At 46.2% G+C, this 24961-nt stretch overlaps 3 protein-coding genes across 3 annotated transcripts; all 3 read left to right on the forward strand.

Moving 5' to 3' along the window:
• Positions 1–5238: 5238 nt before the first annotated feature.
• LOC119286936 (mitogen-activated protein kinase kinase kinase 1-like) lies at positions 5239–11190 on the forward strand. The gene is made up of 9 exons (XM_037566406.1): positions 5239–6599; positions 7391–7475; positions 7604–7666; positions 7797–7954; positions 9375–9450; positions 9533–9592; positions 9728–9835; positions 10502–10768; positions 10895–11190. The coding sequence occupies exons 1-8, from the start codon at positions 5374–5376 to the stop codon at positions 10706–10708; spliced, it is 1983 nt and encodes a 660-aa protein (XP_037422303.1). The 5' UTR covers positions 5239–5373; the 3' UTR covers positions 10709–10768; positions 10895–11190.
• A 1014-nt stretch (positions 11191–12204) lies between these two features.
• LOC119286937 (protein OPAQUE10-like) lies at positions 12205–16095 on the forward strand. Its single transcript, XM_037566407.1, has 8 exons — positions 12205–12416; positions 13546–13637; positions 14001–14151; positions 14296–14427; positions 14566–14700; positions 14805–15338; positions 15447–15601; positions 15686–16095. The coding sequence occupies exons 1-8, from the start codon at positions 12297–12299 to the stop codon at positions 15819–15821; spliced, it is 1455 nt and encodes a 484-aa protein (XP_037422304.1). The 5' UTR covers positions 12205–12296; the 3' UTR covers positions 15822–16095.
• Positions 16096–19852: 3757 nt separating this feature from the next.
• Positions 19853–21835, forward strand: LOC119286938 (zinc finger protein 593-like). The gene is made up of 3 exons (XM_037566408.1): positions 19853–20169; positions 20577–20639; positions 21463–21835. Exons 1-3 carry the CDS (start codon positions 19961–19963, stop codon positions 21563–21565), a joined length of 375 nt encoding a protein of 124 aa, XP_037422305.1. The 5' UTR covers positions 19853–19960; the 3' UTR covers positions 21566–21835.
• Positions 21836–24961: the final 3126 nt, after the last annotated feature.

The following is a 24961-nucleotide window of genomic DNA, read 5'->3' on the forward strand; positions in this document are numbered from 1 at the left end:
TTCGGTTTGTGCCTTCAAGACCTTTCCTCCATATGGTGTAGGACATATGCACTCTATCTATCTTAGTTATCTTATGTCTGTACTATCTTGTCTAGTGATAAATTTGCCTTGTCTCTATAATATAGGGGGAGCTCTGTTCCTAGTATTCGTGCTCATCTAGGTGGCACACATTTAGGGGGAGCCCGTCTATATTATAGAGAGGAGGGGTTTGCTTTTACTTAATAGTATTTTTCCTTGTGCAAATCCCATTTTGTCATCAATCCACCAAAAAGGGGGAGATTGTAAGGACATATTTATCCCTAAGTGTTTTGGTGATTGATGACAACGCATTTGCGGACTAATCGTGTGCCATGAGTTTTCCAGACACTTTTTTGCTAGACACAAGATGATTGGGTGCCCCTCGAAGACTGACGAAGACGGCGTCTTTTCTATGTTTCTTTTTGGTGGATTTGAGTCGTAGGAAAGCCGTACTATTAAGAGGGGGTCCGCGTTGAAAAGGTTTGGGTGGAATCATCACGTACACGTCTCCTTTTATCCCCTCCTTCTTCCTTGGAGCTTCCTCCATTTTTTTTCCTGCCTCCTTTGACTGGCTGCTGTTGTGGTTGCGGTAGTACTGCCCCTGGATCAACGGTAGTACCGTAGGCATCCACGGTAGTACCGCGTCGTGGCGCGGTAGTACCGCTGGTGCTCACGGTAGTACCGCTCCCCTGGAGCCGCACTACCGCTGCCCACCAGGCTAGTGCCGCCCCCTTCCGGTAGTAGGAGCGGATGTAATTTTTTTACATCCGCACCTGCCGCGGTAGTACCGCTTTCGCCGTGCGGTAGTACCGCGCTATGCGGTCAGGCAGTAGTACCGCCCCTCGGCAGTACTACTGTGTCGGGTTTTTGCTACTTCCGATTATTTGCGGAAGTAGGCACGGAAGTTCCCCTTCCCCCTGGCTGGGACTTTTGCCTTGCGGTAGTACCGCATGGGGGGCGCGGTAGTACCGCGCGTGCGGAAGTACCGCCCCCAGCTTGCGTCTGTTTCTGTGCTGGGGTCGCGGCAGTACCGTGGGACGGTACGTTTGTACCGCACTGCCTGCGGTAGTACCGCTTGGTTGCAAGCAGTAGTACCGCGCGGCCTTGCGGTAGTACCGCTGGCCAGGCGTGGTAGTACCGCTGGCCGCGGGCTGGTTGGTGGGTAACGGTTGGATCTTTTCCACACACTATATAAAGGGTCTCCTTCTTCCCCGTTGACTCACCTCTTCCACCATTAAAGCTCCATTATTGCTCCAAGCTCCATTTTCGCCCGATCTCACTCCCTAGCCAACCAAACTTGTTGATTTGCTTGGGAGTGGTTGAGAAGGCCCCGATCTACACTTCCACCAAGAGATATTTGATTCCCCCCTACTAATTCCTTGCAGATCTTATTACTCTTGGGTGTTTGAGCATCCTAGACGGTTGAGGTCACCGCGAAGCCATAGTCCATTGTGGTGAAGCTTCGTGGTGTCGTTGGGAGCCTCCAATTGAGTTGTGGAGATTGCCCCAACCTCGTTTGTAAAGGTTCGGTCGCCGCCTCCAAGGGCACCAATAGTGGAATCACGGCATCTCGCATTGTGTGAGGGCGTGAGGAGATTACGGTGGTCCTAGTGGCTTCTTGGGGAGCATTGTGCCTCCACACCGCTCCAACGGAGACGTACTTCCTCTCAAAGGGAAGGAATTTCGGCAACACATCCTCGTCTCCACCGTCTCCACTCTTGGTTATCTCGTGCCTTTACTTGTGTAGCTTATTTGTTTCATATATCTTGCTTGCTTGTGTTCCTATTCGTGTTGCATCATATAGGTTGCTCATCTAGTTGCATATCTAGACAACCTACTTTGATGCAAAGTTTAAATTGCTAAAGAAAAGCTAAAAATTGTTAGTTGCCTATTCACCCCCCCTCCTCTAGTCAACCATATCGATCCTTTCACATGGCCTAGAGGCCATGGGAGATGGGGCAGACCAACGGCGACGCCACAGGAGAAGAAGAGCTTTTCTTGTGGAGGAAGAAAGAGATACGAATAATAGTGATTGGATTGTGCTAATTTCCAAGTGAAAACTGTGATCTCCCTAGTCTCCCATGTTCCTGATATGGTCGTACCTTCCTCTCCAAGGTGACCATGCAGAGAGCAAAATATCAAATGGTCAAATGAGAGCACATTTACAGGCCTAGAGACCAAGGTGGAGTGAGTTCATGGCTTCCCGCAAAATGAATGTGCTCGTGATGAAATAGGTTTGGAAGATCCTTCGCAACGAGGGTGGCATGTGGCTTCATCTTATTAAGACAATCGCCTCCAAGGACAGTCGCCCTCTAGTGCTCCACGTGGGAGGGATCCCAAGGCCTTTTTTTTCCAGCTTCAACGGGCTTCGAATCAGCTATGGATTTGCTTCACTGGCAAAGCTGATTCGCACAACCAATTTTGCCACTGAAGTACACTAGGAAGTGCTTTAGAAAAATATATACTGGAAATGGCCCGAACTAGATTCGAGCTTTGCCACTGAAGCTGATTTGAAATAGTTGTTTGTTCACATTCAGTTTTTCAAAGCTGGACCAGGTTCCTGAAGTTGACACGAACATAACCCAAGTCCGACGGATGATCCAATCATATCAATTAAACACCTTATATAGGAGGAAGCCTGACATGAGGTGGAGGATGAAGAGTCCATCCATTTCCGGCTAGACATTTAGTCTAACCCGAGAGCTCCCATAGAGGAATTCACAACTCTCTTTGCCACGTGTAGTGCTCCGGGTGTGCCTGCCACAAACATCTTATGGAATATTCCATTCCATCATCGTCATTCTGGATGGACAATACAGACGCGTGGCGTGCCCCCTTGGTATTAGTTCCCAGATCCATCTCTCCAGGTGTCTTGAATTCCATATCTTGATTGCTCGTTGCGTTAGGAATATTTCTCATCATGATCGTTGTACCAAAGGTTGGTTGGGGCCTCTGTGGATGGAGGAAGCCTCAGGATCTCGTGTCTCTGCAATTTGCTTTTTGAAAAGGAGGTTAAAACCTCCAGCCCCTGTATCATTGTGATGCACACGCCCATCGTGTCCATCTAAACGTTATTATCTTTCTTTGGTAACTTCTTTTGAGTAGTCTGTCTTTGGACACGAAAGTGAGGAGGTGTAACGGGTCTGAGTCGAGCAATGCTATGCCTTTGTGTATGGTGGATGAGAATGCTTTCTTGTACTCCCTTCGTTTCAAATTACTTGTCTTGGATTTGTTTAGATACGGATGTAAGTCTAGATACATTCGTATCTAAACAAATCCAAGACAAGTAATTTGAAACGGAGGGAGCAGGACCGTAGGAGGAGGAGCCTCGTACGGTTTGCTTTTGGCTTTCGCCGCAATCTCCTATGGTACACCAAGTAGCAAGTAGGACGGCTTGTATAGTTCGATGCAAGAGGGAAGAACTCGCCACGTGGTGGCGCGATGCTGCTTAGCCGCCAGGACCAGAAGAAGCCGACCGTTCGGAAAAAAGAAAAGAAAAACAATACTAAAAACAACACCGAGCTGTACGTACGTATGCACGCAGCGCGCCCGTGACCATCCAGCTGCGTCATCCACCACACCCGCCCACGTCGCCGTCGAGCTGGAAGCACATGAACCGCACGCACACGTAGACACGGCCGGACACCGCCGGAGAAGTTTAGTAAAGCTCGGCCGATCTGTCCCACGCGGGAGGCCAGCGCTAAAGCTGCTAATCAAACCGATCCACCCGAACGGCGCAACATTCTTGTTCCAGACACACATAATCCCACACTGTTTCTCCATCCACCAATCAACATTTCCGATCGACGGTGACTGTAAAAAGCAGCACGATTTTTTCCCGGCGCGTCTAGTTGGCGGCCGGGGGCTGGGTAGCGCTCGCGAGCGGCCGGCCAAAAGTAAGGGCCTGTCCTCTGGTCCAAAAAGACAAATACCGCATATTAAAAAAAGACAAAATTACTGTAATCCAAAAGTGCTAAAACGGACACTGCTGATTAATCATCCTATATGATTTTTTTTCATGTGATGGATGCTTGCATGCCTCTGCATTAATGTTCCTCATATTCGTCCGTTGTATATTAATTTTTGGTTTTTAAATTTGTAAAAGACATATCTTCTAAATCGCGTGTCGAAATTCAGATCTATTTTCACCCGTCGGAACCCTCGTGACGTGCTCTTTAAAAGTAGATCCCGTATGGGGATGTTTCGACGAACTAGTCTTCCTGTCAACTAAACATCAATGCGTGTGCAACTATACTACATTGTCGCGCCAACTGAACATATGTATGTGCCAATAGTCCTGCCTACTAAATATCAATGTGTGTGCAACTAGACTACATTGCCGCGCCAACTAAGCATATGTATGTGTCAATATTCCTGCCAACAAAATATCAATGTGTGTGCAACTAAACTACATTGCTGCGCCAACTGAGCATATGTGTGTGTCAATAGTCGTGTCAACTAAACATCAATGCGTGTGCAACTAGACTATATTACCGCGCCAACTGAGCATATGTGTGTGTCAATAGTCGTGTCAACTAAACATCAATGCGTGTGCAACTAGACTACATTACCGCGCCAACTGAGCATATATGTGTAACTAGTCCTGCCAACTGAATATCAATGTGTGTGCAACTAGACTAGTGCGCGTGCACTTTTTAGATTTTAGGTTTTTTTCCCAGGCTCCAGTGGCAACGTCCATCGACACTCGCCTTGTGTCTTGTTTTGCAACTTGTACCACAATGGCCACCACTTGCTCATGACCATTACTGTACCATGTGCTAATAGTCCCCAGATAGCCGACCCAGACGCCCTCGAATTCTGTTGCCTGCCTGCGCCGCCGGCCACCGCCGCGCGCCGCTGCCGTTGACAGCCGGTGGACGGACCGGCGACGGCGCGCTTTCACACGTCCACGCCAACGCTCGCGCCTCCCGCTGACGGGCGGGGCCCACGCGGAGGCCGCATCGACCCCGTCCGCCCGTCCTTGTAACCGCGGGCCAATCCACCGCCGGTCGTCGCAGTCAACCCGCGTCCAGCCACCCCGACGTCCCCGTCCCCGACGAGACCACGCAAGGCCCGAGTACCCGACGCCCCGACGCGACTGCCCACGGGCCCCGCGACGGCGCAGGCCCACCTGGCATTGAACCCGCGGGACCGGCCGATCGCGTTGGAAAATTATTTACCCACCGCGCCAGCGAGCGCGCACGCCACCTCTCCTCTCTCCTCTCCCCCTCCCCCGCAAGCAGCCGCAAGCCGCCGAGGCCGACGGCGACGGGAGCCCCCCAATCCCCAAATCCTGCGGCGCGGGGCCTCAAATTCGGCGCCGCGCAGCAGCCTCGGTCCGGCTTATGGATCCAGATGTTCTCGTGGGCCTGTAGCAAGCAGTCCTCGCCCGCCTCCTCCTCCGGCCGCCGCGGCGGGGACGCCGCCGCCGCCATGGACTCCGGCAGCAGCCGCCGCAGCGGCGGGGGGAGCGGGCACGGCAGCGGCAGCGGGAGCGGGAGCCGCGGACGCAGCCCGCGGCTGGAGCGGCGCAACGCGGCGAAGCACATCGACTACGAGGCGGGCGCGGCGGCGACGACGTCCGTGTCCGCCTCGTGGTCGACCTCGTCGTCGGAGCGCTCGCCGGGGACGCGGCCGACGCGCTCGCTCGACCTCGCGACCAGGGGCGGCGGCGCGGACTTCCGCATCAACGGCAGCGCGGAGGGGGAAGTCGACGAGCTCTGCCGCAGCCTGGGGCTGTCGGGCCCGGAGGACTTCGCCATCCCCGTCGCCGCCTGGGAGGCCCGCAAGGCGCGCTCCAGCTCCGACCTCCTCGCCCGCCCCCGCCCGGACCCGGACTCGTCGGCTCCTCCCGCGGAGGAGCCCGCCCCCGTCGTCCGCACCGTCTCCGCCCCCGAGGTCCCGTGGCCCGCGCCTCACTCCTTCCCCGACCCCATTCCCGAGGAGTCCATCCACTCCTCCTCCGCTTCCACCGCCACTGCCACTGGCTCGGTGGACGAACCCATCATCGCGGCGCCGGAGGAATCCCCCAAAGCTACCCGTGCGGTTGCTGTTGCGGCGCCCGTCGCGGCCTTGTCACTTCCCTCGCCGAGAAGGGGCGGCGGCGAGGTCGGGATCCGGGGCGTCCGGCCGCCAGTGCTCTCCCCGCCTCCGCCGATCACGGGACTTGCACCGCCACCGGCGAGGCAGTCGTCTGTGGCTGAGATCATGAGCGGATCGGCCTGGGACATTGTGAACTCGTTCGCTCCCACTGAGGCGAATAGTGGACTGAGAATGGCCTATGAACATGTTGAAACATCTCGCATGTCAGACACAGAGGAGGATAATCCTGAGGAGAACGATGAAGGATTGACAGGGCTTGAGGGGGAGCTTAAAGGGTGGAGGGTAGGGGAGACCTTTGAAGGGTTCACAGGGACATCCTCATTGTCGACAACGAATGATGATGATGCATCTAGCACGAATACAGAGGCTGTGTTCGTCATCTCGCCGAATGGCAAGTTCAAGCGGAACATCAAGTCATGGATGCGTGGTGCACTTCTGGGAAGTGGCTCATTCGGGATGGTGTATGAGGGGATCAGTGAGTAAGTAGCAATGTTATTATTGGCATTTTATTGTTCATGCACCTTATATGTTTTTTAACTTCTATAAACGGTCCAAGGACGTACTGGGCTCTTCTTTCTAATTTAGGCATACCTTGAAAGTAAACCTGTTATTCGACTTGTGTTATGGTTAGTTTGTCTACAGATAAGCTTAGTTAGTCCAAACAGCCCCGTTGTACCGTCACTATAACAGTTAACAGGGGCAGCACCACATCATTTTGTATGTACTAGTAGAATTTACAAGTACACTGCACTATATCATTCTACATATAGATTATCAAACATCTATTTGAGTAAGTATGTGAGTTAGTTGGTTCGGGGTGGAGGTGCTCAGAACAGATCTGACATGCACTGGTCGCTCAATTTCGTAAAAAAGAAGTCACATGAACATGGCGAACTGGGAATATAATACGGAGTGCAGTTAACTTTGGCCTTCAAACCTTAGTACAGACACCTTGCTATATTCTGGGGGTAGGAACAGTGAGTTGTGCAACCAAGCCCGTTTCTGTAATTTAGGGTGACCAGGCTAGGCAGCAACTCTTGACTTTTGTTCAGCTACTAAAATGCAAAACAACATAATCAACCAGCTGAGCATTACAAAACATGTCTTCTGATCATCCCTGTACAGTAGACACTTCTCTATTCGTGAAAATATTGGAAGGACTTAATGTCCGGTACCTATTTAGGAGTGAGCAAGTGTACTTGTTTCAGCTGTACCATTTGATAAGCATTTAATATATTTCAATGTTGTCTGTTATTGAATATTTCTGCAGTGAAGGTGCGTTCTTTGCTGTTAAGGAAGTATCTTTGCTTGACCAAGGAAGCAATGCACAGCAATCTATTCTTTCACTTGAACAGGTTAACTGTTGCTCCTTATTTGTCTCAAGAGAGTTTTGGGACATCAACTATTGTCTATGCACATTTCACATGCTCTGACATCTTCTAAAGCTATATTTTGCCTGATTTTATGTTTTTTTGTTTCTTAGGAAATCGCTCTCCTTAGTCAGTTTGAACATGAAAATATAGTCCAGTATTATGGAACTGACAAGGTATTCCACACTCCTTTTGATGTTCCTAGGTTATGCATTATGATTCCAGATTTTTGTTTTGTTTAAGCATTCCTTATGTCACATACAAAAATTGATTTATTTGTGTATTATGATGTTCAAATAAATGCAGGAAGAATCAAAACTCTACATTTTTATTGAGCTTGTTACACAAGGTTCTCTTTCATCCCTCTATCAGAAGTATAAACTGCGAGACTCACAAGTTTCTGCGTACACAAGGCAGATTCTCAATGGATTAGTTTATCTCCATGAAAGGAATGTGGTCCACAGGTATAATGCTGCTTCTCTTATGATTTATCTTGAAAATAATCAGCGCTTATGAGCCGATAAATTTTGCCCTTTGAACCTCTTTTTTAGTATTGAATAATGAATTTTTTATCTCATGTGTCATGCACTTATAATGTGAATAGCACATAGGGAGCAAATTCGCTTTCCAAAAGCTAGTACCTGCTCCACCTTCTTAAGGTGGCATCCACCATAGGCTACTGGAGGTTAAGTGGGTTCTTTTGGTTCATAAGCAAATAAAGCTCTTTTGTATCTTGGACTCTATCCTTCCTTTTTGTTCATTTTGGGTCACACGGTAGGGTGGGATGTGGAGTTGAATAATAAAAAAAACTTTCATTGCATTGCATGGTTTTATATGAGTATCATCTCTACTGTAGTTTGGGATTGTGAAGCCAACAAAGAACACAACAATGATCGATGAGATACAGCCTGTTAAAAACAGAGCAACTAATTCGTTCACCATTCATTTCGGATTCTCTACATCAGAGCAAGTAAACACTTGACCCTCTGACTGGAACCCTGGGAAAGGCGCCATTGTTGGCTTGGTCGAATACAAGATTGCTTGATGTCTGTTTTAGTGTTTCTTTATCCCATTTAGTCTATTTTTGTTTTGCATTGGGTATGTCATTTTTTCTTTATCCCACTGAGAATATACCACTTTAGCAAGAATTTATCGTTTTGAACACCCTTAGTTATATGATTTGGCATTTTGATCACTTTATTTCTTTTTCCTTTGTTTTGTGCATCTTTAACTCACTTGAAATGCCAATTTTGCCCTCTACGTAAATGAAGTTATTTATTGTTTTTTGAACAATACACAAGTGCCTTTCACCATACATACGCAAGCACCTCAAGCCTGCAGGCGCATACACACGCACATGTGCAGTACAGTTGCTGGACCGTCATACTACTAGCAAATTAATAGACCCCCTCATGTGCTCGTTGAGAACTGCAAGGCGAGTACCAGAGATGCCGGAGTGGTATACGGCCTGCTCACCTGCCACATGCTTCGGTTTTGCACTTGGTAGTAATGGCAGCACATAGTTCTTCCCCCTTGGCCACAACTTGAACATGATTGTCAGCCTCAGCAAAGCATTGCTCCAGTCCAGCCATTGGCCAAGCCTGACCTGCACCACAGTGACCACACCTTCAACGTCTGGTTTTTTTTCTTCCTGAAAAGGCTCTTATGTTATAAGTAAAATGCTAGGCATTGACATACAGCTATAGAGGGCAAAGTTGATATTTCAAATGGGTGGAAAAGAAGGAAAAACATGAAGGAAAAATAGGGTTAAATGTCAAATCATAGAATTACCAGTGTTTAGAGGGCACAATCCTAAACTACAATAAAATTGATGCCAGTTCATACAAATACTTTTGATTAATTGAGACATTTCCTTATACTCAGAGATATCAAATGCGCCAATATATTGGTTCATGCAAATGGATCGGTAAAACTTGCAGATTTTGGTTTGGCAAAGGAGGTGAGCCTTGTTTCTTCTATGAGATTATTTGCACGTCTTCAAATGGCAAATTGTCTTATGTGGTACTTTCTTTTAATTTCAGATGTCTAAAATTAATATGCTGAGATCATGCAAAGGAAGTGTTTATTGGATGGCACCTGAGGTAATAGTCATACTTTGCCCATGCTGATCAGATTCAAACTATTCGACTATGATGCTATTTGGCAATATTTCAGGAATAATTTTGCAGCATCTTTTAATAAGCGCCCAAGTTCTAAACGCATATTCCCACTTTCAGGTTGTTAATCCTAGAAAAACATATGGGCCTGCAGCTGATATGTGGAGCTTGGGCTGCACTGTGTTGGAAATGCTAACCCGCCAAATACCATATCCTAATGTCGAGTGGGTATGTCATATTTCAACTTCACATGTTTTAGTTCTCTGGTATTGACTTGCCACACAAAAAATTAAGTATGTTGCACCGTTATCTTTATTATGCGTTAGACCTTTGTTGTCTAGGATATTGAACTGTTGGATGGGAAAAATGTTATAATTAAATTGCAGAAAAACTCTGATTTGCTATTTGACTTTCTAATAATGATGCGGTGGGATGCCAACAGATCCTGTCCTTTTTCTTAAGTTAATTGATATTGGGATTTGGGAACTGTCCATGCACTTGCTGAGGCAGAACATGGGGAAATCATCACCTTCCCCCGTTCCAAGCCTGAAGCATTTATCAGATACAGTTTTAGCTAAAAATAATAACTTATCAGATATAGCTCTTCTAATTTTTGTATTTGGTACATATAACGATGATAACCCTGTGCCGTCAAAATTTTGTGTTCTTTTTTTTTTACTATTTTTTATTAAGGTGAAAATGGCACAATATTCGTGTCTGGTAATTTGGGCTCTAATAAAAGTGTGATTTTTTTTCTATGGAGTGTACTTCTCTCCAAATAATAATCTTTTTTTTTGCGAATCTCTCCAAATAATAATCTGTGCAACTCGTTGAAATTTAACCTACTTGGTGTTGATTGTCGGCTCTCAACTAATGCTTCTTTTTTACTTGTAGACAAATGCTTTCTTTATGATTGGCAAAGGAGAACAACCTCCCATTCCCAGCTACCTGTCAGCAGAAGCTCAAGATTTCATACGCCAGTGTGTACGAGTCGATCCAGACGAGCGACCTTCCGCATCACAACTTTTGGCGCACCCATTTGTTAACAGGCCACTTCGAGCTTCTTTTGATTCTTTGTCTCCTCCGATCAATAGACCGTAGTACCGATAGTGTGGTTTCTCTGTTTATGCAACCACGGTCCACGGCTCATCTCCTGATTTGGTAAGCTGCCTATTTCTGCCAAACGTATTTACAAGCATCCTAGATGTTAGCTTTCTCAATTACTTAGTCAATCCCAGCTTTGGCACACAATTGTTCAATTTTATCATATAGCCTATCGTTTTGCAGATCTTGATGATCTCCACCATGGGGGACCATACGGTAGGAGGGCGTAGTTGAGCATGTGCAGTCAAATAGGATGGGTGAGGTTGAGCACTGACCATGTTTGTTGGATTGTTTGTGCATTTTCTTCATAGGCAAAGTTTTCAATAGATTTTGTTGTACAAGTTAGTGGAGGAGAGTTGGAACTGCAGTGCTGCTAGGGTGACCTGCTGCTTTGTAAATGTTTGACCACTGGCTATTATTCTTGTTGCTCCTAAATCAACCGGAGCATTATATCGCATGGTATAGCGGCATTCTTTTCTTCCAGTGAGTGGAAATTTTGCATTTTTGTGGTGCTATTGCTTCTTATCCGCAATTTTGTTTGGCGATTATCCGATGTACCATTGATCTTATTAGGTTTCTTCAGGGCGCATTCTGTTTGCTGACCTGATCATCAAATGAAATGCCAACTGGATTACCTGCCCTGAAAACTGGAATGAGATTTAAGGTCCCGTGTGATTTACTATGATCGACTTGCAGATTTAAGGTCCCGTGTCAATTCCTTCCGTATGTAGAGTATGCTTTACCCTATTCGCTGAATATTGTGGAGTAGAGTTTGATTGGAATGCTAATTGCATTTGGCCGTACGACACGAAGTAGTAGTAAGTCAGTAACACGGTACACGGGGACACAAATACTAATCCCAATGAAGGCTCTCATCACCAGTGGATTTCAGCTGTTCCCGCACGTACTCGAGGCCTTTGACAGCCAGGCTATCTGCGGCCGTACGTGGTTGAGATGGATAAGCAAGCAGCCTCTTCTCTTCTCCCAGAGGACTCGTCTCCTGCACCACAGGACACGAGTGACACACCGTGCCTGTATGTGTCATCTACCAGTCTGCACTCTGGAGTGTGCTACTCGCAGCAGCCACGGTCCCTGGCTGCCATACGATACGGATGGCGCACTGGTTTTGTCCCGCCTGCCCGTGTAAGTCTTGATGAGAGCCTGCCAGACGGCGCTAAACCCCAGACCCGGCCCCGGCCCTGGCCCTGCCCCGGAAATCAAAACCTCTCGGCGCCGGCACGTTGCACACACGCCTGGCTTTGGCTCTGGCTGGCCGCACGCACGGCAAGCCGAGCGAAATCCCAGCGGTGGGTGGGCGCACGCATCACGCGCGCAGGGATGGCAACAGAAAAGGCTCTGGCTTATTCCGGCGCAGGACGCGACACGCGGTCGCCGCATGCCCCCGCACCCCACACCCGCCCGCCCGCCCGCCCTGCATCATCAGCGTGCACTCCACCACCGCCGAAGCAAGTAGTAGCAGCCAGACCCGGGCCTCGGGCGGAGCGACGAGCCGAGCCGAGCCTGCCTGCCTGGCCTGCGCGGCGCCCGAGGGCCCCGAGGGACGCGCCGCGCCATCGCCGTCGCCATGAGGAGGGCGCAGCCGCAGCAGGGGCCGGCGCCGGCGCCGGCGGGGACGGGGGTGGTGCGCGTCGACAAGGCGTCGCCCGCGTCCAGCTTCCGCCAGCTCGACGACGCCTTCCTGCAGGTCAGTCAGTCGAAACCGCCTTCGCCAACTAAGATTTCATCATGGAGTAGTCGCCGCCCAATGGAACAGTGAGCGTGAGGCCCGCCCCGCTCTCTCGGCGCGCCCACAGCGGCAGCGCCGAGTTCCCGGCGTCGCGGAGCCGGAGCGCGTGCCGGCCGGCCGGCCAGCGTCGAGCGCTGGGTTTCTGGCCGGCTCTGCTCGCCAATTTGCTGCCGCCGACGGTCCCGCGCGCGTACGGTATGCTCTCGCGATCCGCCGCGCCAGATGTTCAGGATTAGGATATGCTCTGATTCGACGGCGTGGGGACGACGCGCATGTTCGAGCTGTTTTGCCAAGATAAGCAACGCCGAAGTGTCGATCGCATCCGTGCACTCGAAAGAGACGGATGGATGGATGGATGCGGTGCTTGCCAACCACTGCAACGGGACGTCTGATTTACCATAGAAATTTGTCAAGACGTTGATGTGTGCATTTTGCACAGCAAATTTGTGTCTCGTAAACACGAGGTTGAGCTGTGCATTCTGTTCAACTTTTTATTTTCTTCATAGGATTATGTGTCAACATTGGATAAAACTGTACTGTACTGCTAGCTAACTTCTTCTGCCATGAATGTCAATTGTATTGCGCTGTATATACAACAGAACATTTCAAAATGTACACCTAAGTATGCATCCTAAACTCAACCGCAAACATTCTTAGTAACTACCAATACTTAGGCTGTATAGGATATAAGAAATACTCCTTCCGTTTCTAAATATAAGTATTTTCAGAGATTTCTAAAAGGACTTATATTTAGGAACGGGGGGAGTAGTATATTGTAGTGCAGTTCTTCATTCTGTTTTCGCAAAAAAGAAGTTCTTTCATTCTGTTCTTTTATGTATCCTCATGGGCTAGTGCAGATGCTTACCAGCACATATTTTTTTCTGTTAGATGTCCTGTACTGAAAATACTTTTCTGGTTGGTTATACATATACCTCTGCACTAACCACCTTTTCGCTATCTTGCTTCTGTACATCAGAATATCTTCTATTGTGCTTATATATACTATATATAATTATTTTGCCTTTGTGTTGACGCCTTTTATTTTTTATTTTTTGGCTTCCCTTTTTTATTTATATGTTTGTTTCAGAAACAAACAAAAATCTGGCTTGGCGAAGTTCTCCATGTCAGGTTTGATGAAGACATTTTGGTAGCAGACCTTCTAGGTGACGGGGAATTGCTGTAAGATCCATTCATCATCACTTTCTACTTCTCTAGCATGCAATCCTACTACTTGGTATTACTTTGTAGGTTTTTGTATGAATTTCCAGTGATGCAATGTGGAACTAAAAGATCTTGGATTGCAGTGAGTAATATACTTTAGCTGATAATGCCTAATAGGCAACTTTGGTTCTTTACAAGTGTGGGCCTATGTCTGCATTATGGAGCCAACTGTTCAGAAAAATAATGCTTAACACTGCCCAATCCTTTACCTTAATTTATATGGGCAATATTAATCAAAGTAGTCACATGTTCTGACACATTTTTTATTTCCTTAGCTTTTCATAATTTTTCTTTGATATATTCTGCTTTTTATGCCGACAGATTTCAAGTTTCCAAAGTGATATGGAAGAGGCTACTCAGAAAGAACAAAGAACAACTCAAGCAATCAAAAGTATATATTTATGAGAGACCATCTTTTGGTAAAAGCAACGGGAAATATACGCCCTATCCAAAAGTAGACTCGTTTCTAAAGGTATTGTTAATTTAATGTTACTCGTACCAATTTTGTCAAGTCGTTATCTTTATTTTCAGTTTATAAGTGCATTAATTTTCACTTTATTGGCTTGATAATTATTTTCTTTTGAAAGGAGAGCTTATCCTTTTTTTTTCTTTCCAGGTATGCCAAACCCTTGGATTAGCTGGAATTGATTTGTTTACCCCTTCTGATGTGGTCGAGAAAAGAAATGTTCGAAAAGTCTGCATGTGCATACGCTCACTCTCTAAAAAGGCCGGGATGATGCAGCTAAACGTAAGTCCCAGATTTGAATACAACCTATTTCAACAATGCCTTTCTTTCTGCAAAAGTAAAAGAGATCTTTCAGTCAAATTTTCTTTGACCAATAAACACTGTAATTCTAAAACAAGTGTTTCTGCTCCCTGGTGACAGGTGCCTGATTTTGATGTTGTTACCCACACAATAGCCATGCCCAACTATATTGTTGGAGGCATCCGCAGAAGTCTGGAGCAGCCACAATGCAGTTCATCTTGTTCGAGTGGGCACAGTCCGCGTGCCATTTCTAAAGTACTACATTAGCTGGCAAACTCTTTGTAACGATTGCTTCAGTTTGCTCTGCATGTTCTTACCGACTGGTCAATATTAATCCTTTCAATCCCTATTTTCCACAGAGCATATTTGAAGGACAGAGTGATGAGCAAAGCGACCGACATTATGACTCTGATGAAGCAGAGAGCAGTCTCTTTGTGCTAGGGCCTCAGGATTCTCTTGATGACGACAAACTTTCTGAGCTTTTGCAGTTGGGTGATGCCCCCAAGGAAGAAAGAGAAGGCTATGGAGACAGTGGTCATGAAATGCCCAAAGAGAAGTCGCTAGCTGAATCAGCGGGATCACTTGACGCTGGTGTTATGGGTGCTGATACTACGAATTCAACTCCTTTTCATGAGAACCTACTCTCACCAACAGATCGGTGTTCAACAACTAGAAGAAATAAATGTTCACTAAGTTCAGAAGAGTCAGACTCCATAAACAGTTATTTAGCGTGCGACAGTAGCAAGAATGATGTGGGCGGTCCTCCTGTCGAAGTGTCTGAAAGGATTCATGATGGACACGTCGAACCTTCACATGATTCTGTTCAGGGAAATGGGAAAATATTCACTGATCATCCAGAAAAAGACGATAGCGCAAGGACTAAGGATCACATGGTACTTCCTGATATGCTAAGCATTTTGGATGCTACTCTTATTGTTATTTCTTTTTGTATGAACTACCACAGTAGAACAATAACATTTATCTTGCCTTCACTAATCCAGGATGCTTGCAAATCCGACGAACTGGATAAAACTGAAAACAACAGAAATGCTCAGGGGACCGGGAACAATGCTCCCAAATCAGGGAAAGGAGTGCTGAAGTCAGTTGCTGGAGGGATCACGCTCATCGGCGCGGTGTTCTTCGTAGCTCATCTCAGGTATGGAATCATTGTGAGCATTAGGCAGTAACCTGACGTGCAGGACATTACTTGATCTTCTAAAACCGTCTATCAATGCTGCAGGAGGAGCAAGGGGATAAGCTTTACAACAATTTTGCCTTCACTTTCTGAAAAATCAATTCAGAGCGACTCAAGGGCGAAGAATGTAGACAACGGAAAGACAACCGAGGTGTATCCAGGCGGATGGCTCAAGGTTTGACAGGAGGGACATGCCGAATAATCGGGCGCAATTTGAAAGGTTATGTCTGATGTAAATTCATATCTACCGTACTGAAGGAGCGATATATACCAGCAGTATCGTAATTTGGTTATAGAGCTGTGTCAAGTGACCTAAAGTTAAATGTGTTATATATTACCGTTCTTTCCATGTAAAGAATTGTATAGCTTATTTATCACTGTTCATAATTCAGAGCAACTTTCTACTAGCTTCAGGCTGCGTTGTCATGGAGGTGAAATATGTCCAACCTTTTGAACTAGCTTTTGCTTACTTTCTTGTTTGGTTAACCAACTTTTTTTGTTTTAGTGGCTATTTTTCACAGCAGATTAATACGGTTTTGTCAATTCTGAGTCGTCAAGGCCTCCTTTGGTTCATATGGTAGGAATATCATAGGAATAGGAAACTTGCAGGAAATGAGATGTCATGTCGTGTTGTATGGATCGTTTATTTGGTGGTCGTTGCTTTATATATAAAGCGAGGCGAAAGCCTTTTTCGATAATGGGATGTCATGTATCTCAAAACCTATAAATAGGAATAGGAAAGAGATGTCCTTTGGTTCACTTCATGATTTTTTTCATTGAGTCTACGCTAATGTTTATTTTTCTATGAAATTGTTGAGGATAGAAAGAATTCCTTGATAGGAATAGCATTCAACTCCTACAAACCAAAGGACTCTTTTGCTATAAAAGAGATGTCCTTTAGTTCACATCATATGATAGGAATAAGATTCTTTTGCTATAAAATTCCTACAAAATTCCTCCAAACCAAATGACCTCAGTTTTTATTATGTCTATGTTAACATCTTGAGCTGTCTGATGTGTCGGTGTTCATTTGTACAGAGGGTATAGAGAATTTTGTATTTTTTGTGAAAAGGCCAAATGCCATGTATTATATGTTAAGTAGCACACGCCCTTACGAAAACACCTTTATAGAAATTGAAAAATACCTCCTAATCCTTAGGCGTGTCGAAATCTTCTTCCTCCCGCATCCACCGGTAGTACTCAGCACTCAGTGAGCAAAGCTTGTTGCCGGTTTTTGGTCTTCGTCTCAACAGAGCAAACTTGTTGAAACTCAGAAGCTCATAGAACCAATAGCCAAGAAGTCGTCAATGTAGACCAAAAGACGTCTGTGGCCATAATCTACATCGGAAAAAGGGCATGTAGAATGCCTCTGCTTCCTACTATAAAACACCTTATTCAAGGATGAGTAAAAACTTTACCGAGCGGTAAGTCTGGTTAGCAATCTCAAATCTTGAAATTGATATATGCAATCGTACTTCACATGACGAGTAAGAAGTTATTGCACCTGATCTGTTTGGTCTCCGTCTCAATGGAGCAAACTTGTTGAAACTCATAAGCTTATAGAAACAGTAGCCAGGAAGTCGTCAATGTAGACCAGAAGAGGTTGGCGGCTACAATCTACATAGCAAATCACTCCATTAAAAAAGGGAACATCGGAGGGGGCATGTAAAATGCGTCCGCTTCCTACTATAAAATATGGATTGAGCTTCGGTGCCTTAAAGGCACCTACCTTTGGGTCTATGACAGGTGGGCCAGCCACCTGCTAGGCCCATCTGTCATAGGCCCAAAGGCAGGTGCCTTAAGGCACTGAAGCAGCGTCCATAAAACACCTTATTCAATGATGAGTAAAGTGTTATTGCACCTAATCTGCTTGGTGACCAAAGGTTCAGCCAGGCGGAGTTGGGGAACACAAATCTCACAAGAGCCCCGATCAGGCCAAGGTTGGCCAACCTGCATAGGCTGAAACTAGAGCCGGAGAACCAAAATACACATCTACGTTGTCCGCTTTGCAGGACAACGCCATCGAGACAAACCTATAGAAGAAAAAACCAGACCCGGAGAACCAGATATGAATGCACATGATCGTTCACATGCATCCTGATGATACAAGGAAGCACCACCTGAACAAGAACGAGGCGGGGATACCTTATTCCACGTCGACGATGACACCATTGTCTTTCCACTGCCAATTTAAATGTATTTTTAACCCTACCACCATCGGATTGAAGCCCTGGGGTCCTCGCCCCCTCCCATCGCCGGAGGGACAGATGGAGGGAGAGGGGCTCGTGCCTCTCGGGAGTTAGGGCGAAGATGAGCCGCTGCCTGCTCCTAGTTCACGGGAGCAAGGAGGAAAGAACGATTTGTTTCTGAACGCGTGAAGTGGATGGTTATTGAAGGGTAGAGAGAATTTTGAGTAGATTAGGAGGTTAATACATCGACTTGAATGTAAAACAAATTTAGTTGACATAAAACAAATTAAGAATTCAACATTGTTTAGCGATTGGGAACATGGGACCTTGCATCGTGGACTGCCCACTTAGCAGATATACGCCCAGTTACACACCGAAACGTTGTGATCATGATTAATACTGCCATCACTGGTTAGTGAATCTACTCATTGATTATCGCTATCATTTGCGTCACTTCAAAATGACCAACATAGACATAGAGAGGGGGTGGGGGGTTAATAGGTAACCTACAAATTTGACTTGGATTATTAGCAAGTTAGGCTTTGCTGAATATGAAATGTGAGCCTAACAATACTAAGGTGAGATAAATAACGCATATGATGCTTGCAAGGTCAACGGACCAAAGTACTAATACAAGTAAATAAGCTAGGGTTAGGGATAACCAAAAACCGTGGAGGCGAAGATGTATCCCGATGTTCACCCTCTTGAAGGGGAGATAGTCACCGTTCGAGAGGTGGGAGCTCCACAACCAACCAAGACCACAGAGTGTTGCTGAAACTGAAAAGGTTAAAAGTAATTTTGAAATATTTGGGGATTCGTGCTAGAGGTAATATGCTCAAATGAAAAGAAAAAAATACTGATTGGCAGAATTGGAAAATCTAAAAATGTTAAATTCAACCTTTGTCCGGGGAATAATACGCAAGGAAAGGTTTTGTGGGGGATACCTTGTTGCACATATATGATGAAGAAGAAAAATACTAGCAGATAGATCCAGTGAAAGATGACTGCTGCATGGAGATGCCAGTGTTGGTTCTTTCACGAATCGCAAATGATAGAAAGAGTTGGTAAAATGGCAATGACGTGTTACAGGGGCCGAGCAAATTCTTGCTCATGCTACTAATTTTACTGGTCTCTATTTTGTCCCCGTGAAGCCAATAATGTGAGACTGCATGACGAAGAGTGGGGAAATGATTAGAGGTCAAACGAGTTGGACAATACTGAGTTGGACGAGCCTTTTATTGAGCAACATATTAGATTTGCTTTTATAAGATGGTCAACAACAGGACTCATGGGCTAGATGGATTCCTCGTGAATTATATCAAAAGTCTGATGGGAGGCAAAGCTAAGGCTAGTCGGCACTAAACTGAATTCAGAGCAAAATGCAAAGGGAGAACAAAATAATGAAACCGACAAAAGGCTAACTCTTGCCATTGCATAAAGACTTGAAAAGTTTCTATGTGAGGGCCCGGACCTGGGTAATCTGGTCAGCTGTTTCCCTCTACTCTTTCGCACTAGTCGCAACACACCATAGAGGGGTCTGCCGAATTCTACTTCGTCAGCCCATGTGCGGGGTGGGGGTGCCCTAGTTTATTTTCCTATTTAAATATTTTTTTAATTTCAAAAACTGGTCACCAAGTTTAAAAATGGTCACAAATTCAAAAAATTATTTGTAATTTCAAAAAATGTTCCAAAATTTTAAAAACCGTAGATTCTATAAAATGCTCATGAATTTAAAAAATATTCCTGAATTTAAAAAATATTATTGGATTTTGAAAAATATTCCAAAATTTTAAAATATTCCCATATTTAAAAAATATTTTAAAAAACATTCACCTAATTAAAAATGAAAAAATAATTAAAATAAAAAGGAATGAACATATTTGGGCCTGATCTTATATGGTTAAAAAGGCAACTGCACGCAGCTTTTCCTTTGGGGAATTGGGCTTCCCATTTGTGCCGACATTGACGACAACCGGCTTCGCGCTCGGTCCAGTCAAAGCCTATACCAAACCCCCTCTCTCTTCCCGTCCTCCTCCTCTCTCCATACTTCCGCTCTCCACGGTTCGTTCCCCTCGCAGCCGAAACCCTAGCCGCCGCCGCCGCCGCCGCCGATCACCGCGAGCAGGCTCAGATGGGAGGCAAGTGCCCACATCGCAAGGTCAAGAAGCGCCGTCTCAACTGCAAGCAGGTGCGCCGCGGAAAGTTCCTCGTCAAAGCCGACGACGCCGTCTACGACGAGCTCGTCAAGCTGGCCGACCAGGGCAAGGACTCCGAGGGCAAGGCGCTGCCCGTCGACGAGGACCTCCCTGGCATGGGCCAGTTCTACTGCCTCCACTGCGAGTATGCCTCCCAACTCTACCACTTTTTCTGCTTCGATTTCATCCATCAGTTTCAAGCACAAATTTGATGGCCCTATTTACACGCTGTTACAAAGATAGTACGGCGTTTTTGGGTCAATTAGGATGCGATAAGCTGCATATATTGTGAAGTAGTAGTAGTATGTTGCTGCACATATGATACGGGAAGCTGTAACATCTGTGTCTGAATACTTGGGGATCTGTGGGTTGTTTTGACAGTGCCTTAATTGAATCAAGATGGGTAGGCAGGCAACTGTACTTGTGAATCGTTGTATCACACTACGATTTGTTCTCTGCCTGTTGAGGAACTTCATTTCTCAGCTTCTAGCAACTGGAACGCAATTCAAGTTCCTTCTGATTATTTAGTGCTTGTTCTGTTGGTGGCTGCAGTCGGTACTTCGCGGATGAGACAGTGAAGGAGGATCACTACCGCTCAAAGCGCCACAAGAAAAGGTAATCCCCTTGTTCTGAGTGAACTTGTTAAAGCTTCCGTTCAGTGTTATATTATGCACCAGAACTCCCTGAGCTGGTGCACTTGCGTCGATGCCCGCATCCAATACCAGTCTGAGAATCAGATTTGGAGAGATAATTTAAATATGCTGGATCCCACAGCCACGCCTCCTGTGCAGCACACTTGCATATGACGTCCCTTTCCTCTCTCATGACATGCACTGTGTTGGTGATTGCCATCAATCAAGAGAAACCTAATACATGCACTATGTTGCATGCTGCTATAGCTGAACAAAGGAGACTCTGCTCTAAATTCTCTCGCACGTTATTGGTGAAGTAACTCTTTATTTGAATCACGTGTAAGTTTTAGATGTTCCCAAATGATAAGTCCCACACGTGTGGCACGAATCAATCCGACCCTGATGTTTTTTACAACTAAAGTTGACATCCAAAAACAAAAAACAAACCCCAAAAAACTGAAACATGTCATCCGAAAAGAAAGTTGCCATCCTCGCGTCACTAAACTTGCCATAAAAAACGATCGCAGTTGCCATGTGTTTGTGCCAATTTTATTGTGTTAATGTAATACAGTTGCGGAAGTCAGAACATTGGCCAGTGTTTATTAAGAATTTTAGACTGATGAAAGACCTTTAATTCTGCTGGATTTGATTCATAGACATAAGCAGGCTCATAGCTCAAACATATTTCTGATTCTCCACGAATAACTTGCTTGAAAGAAACATACGAAGCTGTAGAAGGATCTTGATGTGTGTAAGTGGGCATTGTATTAGTCTCCTATCTAATCACTGCCTTTTGATTCATGTAGGGTCAAGCAGTTGTCTGGACCAGCCCCACACACGCAAATAGATGCCGATCTCGCTGGTGGAATGGGAATGCCGGACAACGGCTTGAAGCTCATGTCTTCCTGAACTTTGTGATCGTTGTTTGATGTTTTTATTGCTGCTGCTATACATCTGTTCCAACTTTGCTTGATTTGTAACTTGCAAATAGTTAGATTATACATTTATGTATCTCCCTCATGCTTGCCAGCATTTATCTAAATTGAGAACGAGTTACCTATCTGCGTCTGGGACGGAATGTCAATGATTTAGCAGCAGATTATGTACTATGAATTGGAACTCCATAGTGGTATTCTCATCAGCTTGAATACAATCTATCTGTGGGCCCTTTATCGGTTAGGTTAATTTCTGTGTGCTGTCAGCAGACAAGTACAAATTGTAGTAGGCTCTCCTTTTCTGTAGAGATTTCTTGCGTTATCTATATATGCTTGTAGCTCGTTGCCCTGGCAGCAGGCCGTGCCAAAGCATTTCATAGGTCCATTGTTCTGGCGAGGCGGTGCCATTAGAGCAACTCCACCGCGTCGACCCAAATGGACGGTGATTTTGTTTGCTTTTTGTTCATTTGAATTGTCCGTCCTGTTTATAATTTGGGTCGGCACTCCGTTCAACGTGCCGACCCATATTTACTCGTGTGGTTGGCTTGCTTTCGTTTTTGAACAAATATACACACATTTTACATAGTTTCACAAGAAAACAAAAATAGCATAGTTTCACAATCAAATAAATTTAGCATAGTTTACAAGCCGAATAAAAATTAAATTGTCTCAGATACATTTAAAAAAAATTATACATCTATTGGTTGTCAACATGAGCCCACATATGCTCAACCAAATCATTTTGTAGCTGCATTTGAGTTTCCCCCTCATGCATTTCATGATGAAATTAAGTGAACTGTGCAAACATTGCCGCACCTCCTCCATGCTTAGGCACGTCATTCTCACCTTGAAACTGAAATCCTTATCATAAATACGTTTCGAGCGCTCATCCTCTACGATCATATTGTGCATGATTACACAAGCAGTCATCACCTCCCACAACTTCTTGGTGCTCCAAGTTCTAGCAGGATACCAAATGATGCCCCGTCGAGATTGCAGCACACCAAACGCACACTCCACATCCTTTCTAGCACTCTCTTGCTCTTGGGAAAATCTCTTCCTCTTCTCACCGACAGAGTTGGAGATTGTCTTAACAATGGTGGTCCATTGAGGATAGATATTGTCACCTAGGTAGTAACCTTTGTTGTAGTTGTGGCAGTTGATGTTAACATTGACTGGTGGGCTGTTACCTTCGGCAAGCCTTATAAACACCGACGAGCGTTGAAGCGCGTTGATATCATTGTGCGATCTGACCATGCCAAAGAAAGAGTGTCAGATCCAGAGATCTTGTGAGGCCACTGCCTCAAGTATGACAGTGCAAGCCCTGACATGGCCCCTATACTGCCCTTGCCAAGCAGAAGGGCAGTTCTTCCACTTCCAGTGCATGCAGTCTATGTTGCCAAGCATCTCTGGAAAGCCCCTGCTGGCATTCACCGCCAACAAGCAGGCTGTATCTTCAACAGTCGGCTCTCTTAAGTACTTAGCGTCAAACACAGCAATCACAGCCTTGTACAACTTGTACATGTAGACTCGCTCATATGGACGTACTCATTAATGAGATCACCGGGCATTCCGTATGCAAGCATCCGGATGGCTGCAGTGCATTTCTAATAAGATGAGAAGCCAATCTTTCCAAGGGCATCTTCTTTGCACTCGAAGTAATTATCGTATCCAACCACCCCTTCTCTAATACGGTTGAAAACATGCCTAGCCATACGGAAACGCCGCCGGAATTTCTGACATTTGAACAGCGAGTTGGTTGTGTCAAAGTAGTCCTTCCAAAGAAGGAAATGACCGCTCTCTCGGTTGCGATTCAACGCCGGAATGTGCCCCGAGATCGAGCCTCGGAGCAACGGCCGCTGCCTATTAAGGTGGTCATGGACCGACACGGCAGCCGACATCTCCTCATCATCAGGTGAGGAATCGTCAGAGTCGCACAGAAAATTGTGAAAAAGGAACTTGTCGGCGGAGTCCATTTTGTACCTTGAGGCAAACTGTCGAATAGCTTGCGAGCGTCGATGAAGAAGCTGGCCGGTGAAGAGATGCGCGCCTCCCCTGGACTAGGTAGCTGGCCTGGCGGAGTTTGACGAGTGTGGCGACGTCTGGTGAGCACGGCGGCGTCAGATGAAGAAGCTAGCCGATGCCGGCGGGGTGACTCCGTGCTTGCGACGACGTCGGAATGGGGGTGGGAAGCTGCGGTGGCCCGACGTTGGTGGTGGCGGTATGTGGGGGGAGGTGTGGAGGTGCAGACTGCTGGCCGAGACACCAAAACTGGGCGGCGACGACGACAAGGTAGGGCGAGCGAGGGCTTGGGTGAAAGAGAACGACCAATGTGCCACCGACTGGCGGGCCAGGGGGAGGAGTAGACGCGCGTCCGCTTCGTGTCCGCGCCGATGCAAATCAGGCTCAAATCTGGACCAGGTCGGCTGGCAGACGAAAAGCGGACACACGTCCGCTTGGGTTGGCGTGTTGGGCCGACTTTTCTGTCCACGACGACCCAAATAGACCCGCATAAACGAAATGGGTCGGCGCGTTGGAGTTGCTCTTACGACCCGCCCACAAGAAAGGGCAGCCTACCCTGGTCCCACAAAAACAACTGCACACACACCACCAAGGAGAGGATGCTGCTGCGGTGCAACCAGCCAAACTACCCCTTTTGTCTGTGAAACACATGCTTTACTGCTTAAACACGAGAATTACAGGAAGGTTGAATACAACCTAGAAGAAAAGAGGGTATATAGCTAACCCATAAACATTTTCTACTATCCTCGCTAGCCTGACTGGCACATCTATGCGCAGTTATGTTTGCTTCCCGGTTTACATGCACGAGAACGGAGGAATCAAAACCGGAGCTCACCTCCTCGACCTCATAGCAAATGGAAGCAATATCCGCCCTCTCAAAATTTACAACATTGATCATCCAAACAACCTCCTGCGCATCACTCTCGAGGATAACCTTGCGGAAGCCGAGATCCATTGCTAAACGGATGCCATCCCGAATCGCGGAGGCTTCCATGAACCTTGCATTGCGCGTACCGGTACCAAATAGCCTGAGCTCGGATTAACTCACCATTGTGGTTTCGAATCACCACTCATGTGCCTCCATGAGCAAAGTTTCCTGAATAGCTGGCGTCAACATTCACCTTGATAAAAGGTTTCCTTTGGCGGTAACCGGCTCGTATTCTCTCTCGGCATTCGGTGCTTCTTCACTCCTTTCAATGTAGCAAAGTAAATAGCATAAAACTACTACTTTACAGGATAGGGTTTCAAAAAACTACCGGATTTTAATTTTTCTCAGATAACTATCAAAACCAAAAAACCCAAATCGTCGAGTGATTTAAAGTTGATCGCGATTATGATAGGTCGGGTC

The sequence above is a fragment of the Triticum dicoccoides genome, chromosome 4A (assembly GCF_002162155.2).
Source record: "Triticum dicoccoides isolate Atlit2015 ecotype Zavitan chromosome 4A, WEW_v2.0, whole genome shotgun sequence".
NCBI lineage: Eukaryota > Viridiplantae > Streptophyta > Magnoliopsida > Poales > Poaceae > Triticum > Triticum dicoccoides.